Source organism: Pithys albifrons, chromosome 4, assembly GCF_047495875.1.
Source record: "Pithys albifrons albifrons isolate INPA30051 chromosome 4, PitAlb_v1, whole genome shotgun sequence".
Classification (NCBI taxonomy): domain Eukaryota; kingdom Metazoa; phylum Chordata; class Aves; order Passeriformes; family Thamnophilidae; genus Pithys; species Pithys albifrons.
This window is the reverse complement of record NC_092461.1, coordinates 19,212,740-19,218,739: the sequence shown is the minus strand read 5'-3', so window position 1 is coordinate 19,218,739 and position 6,000 is coordinate 19,212,740. Positions and strand designations below refer to the sequence as shown.

The following is a 6,000-nucleotide window of genomic DNA, read 5'->3' as shown; positions in this document are numbered from 1 at the left end:
CTGAAGAGCAAGAAAATGCATCATTTACACTGTCACCCAACGTGTCCTCTTCACTGACCATAATAAAGAAGTAAGTCTTCTCACATAACCCTTAAGACAGACTTTTTCCTTTTTTTTCAAAGTCATCTTGGCACACTTCAGTATTTTTCTGATAAACTACTTTCATAAATTCCCTTCAACCGCACATGATTTGCAGGGCTATCCAAAGAGGGGGAAGATCAATAAAAGATATTTATATATTTGGATGCTTTATCTGATATTAATCCCACATTGTCTCATCGTATGTATTTTTAAAGTAGCAACATAATATTACAATTTGTTAACATGTCCTCTGCTTTGTGTATGAAAATTCTCATGAACTGCTGCAGAAATAATGGAGATAACACTGACTTCATCAACTGTAAAATGGCAAATCTAAAATGGCCATAACAGCAAATATAATTCCACACAACTTTTGCATGAGTCTAGGTTTAATTTGCTTTATGGGACAGTTGGCCAAACAGTAATATTTGTCATAAAAATATCCTCTGCATTAAACAAATCCAATTTTAATTTTCAAAAGAAAATTCAGTGTGTACTCTGAGCACTCAGTGGCTCATTTTCAAGATCAGCCCACAGATTTTTCTTAACAAAACAAAGCAATTCAGTTAAAAAATGCAGACCAATGTAATGACAGTCATATTGCTTTTGGATATATTAAATTTAAAACCCATGCCAATTTAACTATTTTTCTTCAGGTTTTATTAGAAAAAAGCAGCAGATCAACATTACAATTCAGAGTCTAATCTAAATATGCACTTGACAATGAAGCACATCTGAATATGAAGTGAAAAAGAATTCCAGAAAACCTTCAGTTTTGCCAATCTTCTGCTACCCAAATCATGTATCTTTTCTTCCAGCTTTCTGATGACTGAAATCAAACAAGGAACAAAAGATTTATTGCTGTGAAAAAACCCTGTAGTACAGTAGTACGACTCTTGGGCGCTAAGCATACTCTGTCAAGTTAACTTAATTTCAAAGGTACTAAAATCTTTTGTTTGGCTATGAGAGTCCACAAGGTGACTGACCCAAGTATAAACTGAAACGGCAGGTCTGGGGAAAAACCCAAAAGTTAGACAGCATGTTAACCTCCAGTTTTCAGACAGTAATAAAAAGATACATTTCCAACAGCCAAGGAATTAAAAAAAAACAAACAAAAAATAGTTGGTCTGACATTCAAGAGCTAAGTTTATTCTTATGCTCATTCTGTTTGCGCCCAAAATTATTTTAGACTGACCAGAAAAAAAAGTATTTATGGACTATCACACAACTGAAAAAAAGAAACAATTGCCTTTTGACTTGGTTATTTTCCCCCACTGAGGTATAAAATCTACATATAAATTTGATACTTCACTATAACAAATTGTACTTTTCATAGTTCTGATTTAGTTTCATTAAACCCTGTTTACTTTTTGTTTTAAACCACAGAATTCTTATTTCATGTTACTGAATCTGGTGTCCAGCTCTCTCTTTCATTTATTTGTGGATCTATATTTAGTAGTCTGGTTACCACTGCTAACCAGGAAAAAAATAATTCTTGAAACTTTCTTCATTACAGCAGCACTTTCAGCAGAGGTTACTGATGTGCAAGCAAACTAAAACGATATGTAGCTCTTCAGAGAGACTATTTCATTGATTATGTTTCCACTGTCCAAACGTTCTCTAAATTATTTGCTGGAAGAAACTCTTTCGATCTTGTAAACATCAGTGGGCACAGTTTCACTAGTATGTGTGGTAGTTTCACATCCTTATTCAGGAAGGCTGGTTCACAGATACTGAGAAGCTGCAGGAGTTCTAACAGCGACAGACTGTGGATTCTGCTGAGCAGAAGTTTCTTCTGTTGCTACTTAACAGTGTAGCCAAAGCATCAGCCGAGGTAGCCCAGTCAATCTTTGCTTTTCTTTAGAACCTCTCAGAATATTTCTGGAAGGGTGACGTTGCGAAGCAGCCACTGCTGGGAGCGGCTGCCGGTGCAGTCTCTGATGCTGGGTACCTGGCTGTCCTCTTCAGTGGCTTTGTCCAGGCACTGGTTACTGTTCACATGCAACAGGGTTAATTTCTTGAAGACAAAACAAAAAGAAATTAGCTTTATAAAAATCACCAAGAGTAAGGTAACAAAAAAATTTCTAGTTGCTACCAAAACTCTTCCATAGGTAAGTAGAAACTAGGCAAGACACCGTGGTTACTGATTCCAGACCCCAATCCTAAAGAACGTTTAAATATGCTATTTCACATTGTAGGTGCTAAAAACATTGCTTCATGAAAAACAAAACAGTCTAAATAATCCACCATTCTTTAAATAGAACTACACAGCTGGGATCTCTGAGGAGTTAGAAATTAAAGTTTGGTAAGATGTACAACTTCAATTATTAGTTATAATAGTAGCTTTTATCAGATCAGAATGATCACATTGAATATGTATTCAGAAGTATGTTTTTTTCTTCAGTTGGGGACATGGAAGCAACTTTACACTATGCTCTTTTTTGAAAGTATGTTCTTTTATAAAAAGAATGTGCAAAATCACATAAGTATATATCTTTTCCAATGCCTACTAATCTTACTTATGCCTCTTTGATACACCACTCCATCTGCCTCAGCACTATATTCATGGAGGAGAGATCTTTGGTGGTTGCATTTCCTGCCACTGTACTATGGATACTCCTCAGTGCATCAACTAGTTTATTGTACCAACAGGCATTACTGGCAGTATTTCTTCTCTCATTCAGCAGCACAACCAGAACACTGGACTGACTGAATAGTGGCAGAACAGGCCTTATGTGCACAAGCAGCAAAGGGTAAAAAAAAAAAAAAAAAGAAAAGGCAATCAAAATCCTCAGCGCATTAATCTGCACTCATCCAGCCGCTGAAGAATGAAGAAGGTAGTTAAACAGAGGCAGAAAGAAAAAAAGATACAGAAAAAAAGTCACTCAACAACATGGGTAGGAGTCCTTTTTAAGTCTCCTCTAACTTACTTTTCTGCCATCTTCCAGTAAAATTCTGAAGATTATGCCTAGATTCTCTTTTGACAGAATAAAGAGAAAAAACACATACAACCAAATTTATGGCTGAGGATCAACACAGGGGAAGTCTGTGGTAATCACTGCAAGACAGACTATTGCCATTAGGTGTCTAAAAATGCATTTTTCTTACCATTGATAAATTAGAAACAAAAAAAATGCACTTGCCCTTTGATGAATCACTGTGGGTAGTAATATTACTCATCTTATTTCCTTAACTCCGGTAAACTCACCACATAAAATTAAGAATGAATGGTTCCCAAGACTGATTTAATCTTTTCAATTAACATGTAATCCTGCCAGTCTTCAGCTTTCTTCAGTCTCCTATCAACAGTTGCTAGCAATGTGCAAAAATCCTAGTAGAGATCCACCACCTTCCACATTAACTACCATCCTAATCAGAAAATCATCATTCACACATATTTGCTTTTAGTCTTAAAGGCTGCAGGTCTTGTTAACACCTCAGCTACTAAAATCTACAGCAAGTATATTTAGCCAGACATACCCAACTCTTTTTTTTTTTTAATTAGTGAAATGATTTTTCAGTAGATAAAGTTATTTTTACAAAATATTCATCACAAATATACTGGCAAGGTTCTTCAACCACAAGTTGTTTTGCAACTGTCTTTTGTAATAACTGATTTTAAATTAACCAACTTGGGAAGTACTTTTTTCTAACTAGCCATGAAGTCAGGGTTCTTGACTGCATTATTCAATCACAAAATTGTTTTCAGAGCCTGCAAATCAAGTTAGTGATGAGTGGATCAATGGACAATGATTTCTAGATCTGGCAGTTCAACATATGGACTTCAAAGTAAATTTGAACATTAGGTGTAAGAAAGAGAATGATTAAAATAAAGCTGTCTCAAGCATCTATACATTAAACATACCATGATTAGAAATGTAAAATCATCTTTATAAGTTTGTGATGTTCATTTTAATTAGAAAAGTATTTCCTTTTAACTTTGTGCAAGAAAAGATACCAGGTGCTGAATTGTCACATCATTAGTGCTATCTTTTATTGGTTCAATAGATACCTGGAATATTTTTCCATTTTTGATCTCATTCTAACACAACACTACACTCATCGGACTATATTTCTCCAGAGGATCCAAACACACATTCAAAATATTCTTCTACAAGTTCCCTCAAAACTCATCAGGTAATTAAATCAATACAGATGTCCATTGAGAGAAGACATGGTGAATAACAGAGCAAACATAATCCTGACTTTGTTTTCTGTTATGACTGTCAAATAGTGGTCCCACACTGGATTATGCTGCTCTCTGTAGGCTCCTGTAAAAGCCCAAGTTGTCCCATTTTACTGTCACAAGTTATTAGAAGACTTACCACTGCATCATACTCCCAAAGCTGATTTCCTTTTAGGTGGTGGCACTTGAGCATTGTTACTGGGCCATTAAGTTTAGATACATCTAAACACAAGTCATCTGTTCGAATTTCTTTATTGGCAGTGTATGAGAAAACCTAGACAGAAAAGCAATGAGAGGAACTAAAAAACCCCTTCAACGAAAGGATTCCTGGAAAGGGGGAACATTCATACATTACTTCATTAATACACACTAATTTTTTCTTTTCTGTTCCCTTCAGCATGTATTGAAAGATTTTATTATTTTTTAAGGGAACGAATATAAACACTATGTGAACAAGTTCTTCAGTCAAAATAGACTTTTTTTTTCTTAATTGCAGACTACTTTCTGTGTAGGAACAGGAGAATCCCCCAAGACAGGTAAATCTCTGTACATTGCAAAACAATTCAACAAGAATCATTAACAAAGTCAAACAAAAAAATAGACATAAAACAAATCCCATAATTGACAGCCAGAAAAATATATAACAAAACAATGTTTCAGGCACTTTTTATAAAGTAATTATGCCAATCAGGAAGTCCAACCAGAATGCAGCTCCAGAGAACCTACAGGAGGTGAAGTACAGCTTATAGCAGTCTTCTCCTCCCCTTGTTTTGTTTTTTACTTTAAAGTTGCTCTAAAATATATTGCAATCAGGCCTCAAAAACTTACAAGTACAAACCACCACCAAATCTTCTCATGCATTTCCTCTTACAGGCATCTTCTTTAATGAGGGTTTGCTAACTTTACAACTTAAGTATATTTTGAAGATAACTACTGAAAATACTGAAGTAGTGTTCCAAGTAATTTAATACATTAGGATAATTATTTTTCAAAAATGGTCACCTGATTGCCACCCATTCCATGGCAGTTAAAGATTCCAACTTTCTCATTTTCTTTTCTTGCCATGTTATCCAGGCATTGATTTGTTTCCACATTTCTTATCTAGGATTGAAAAAGAGCACATCATCAAAGGCTGCTATTTTTAGAAAAGAACTACATCCATATCAAACCACAGTGCCACCACTTCTCTCTGCTACACACCAGAGCTAAATCTACCAGGCTACAGAACTGTGTTTCTTTGCATTCTTTGAGGGATCTTTCCATCTTAGGAACACTTTTTGCTCAAAGACTCAGCTACAACAGAACAGGCACAATGGAATATCCAGTCCAAAACCTGCAGAAGTATTAAGCCCAGTATTATTCTATAGTAAGCAGACATGAATATCAAGTCTCCTGAAAGTCATGCAGCAGCATGGACATTTGCTCCATTTTTCTGAAAGAGTTTTAAAACCAAACAGTACAAAATCACTCTACAACAGGGTTGATATTTAGATCAACATGCCTTGTAAGGGAAGGCAGGTGCCTACATTTTTAGGACAGCATCACCTGTACTACCTCTACCGTCACTTAAAAATGCTAAAGAAAAACAGAAATGCCCAGCAAGGCTAAGGGATCATACCGAAGGGATATTTCTAAAGCCTTTCGACATGACATTTTGTACTGTGGAGAAAAAAGGGAAAACATTCAAATTACAGTACTGTATACCAAAATTCAATTGTCTGCTCCACTGAGAA

At 35.5% G+C, this 6,000-nt stretch overlaps 1 protein-coding gene across 1 annotated transcript in view; it reads right to left on the bottom strand.

Annotated features, from left to right (window-relative positions):
• Positions 1 to 1,209: 1,209 nt before the first annotated feature.
• The window catches only part of GALNT1 (polypeptide N-acetylgalactosaminyltransferase 1), an 85,680-nt gene continuing 80,889 nt past the window's right edge, over positions 1,210 to 6,000 (bottom strand). The window contains exons 10-12 of the mRNA XM_071553596.1: positions 5,270 to 5,368; positions 4,407 to 4,541; positions 1,210 to 2,098 (exon numbers count right to left, since the gene is read on the bottom strand). Of these exons, the coding sequence (XP_071409697.1) occupies positions 1,952 to 2,098; positions 4,407 to 4,541; positions 5,270 to 5,368 (381 nt within the window). The 3' untranslated portion in view covers positions 1,210 to 1,951. The remainder of the gene's footprint in view (positions 2,099 to 4,406; positions 4,542 to 5,269; positions 5,369 to 6,000) is intronic.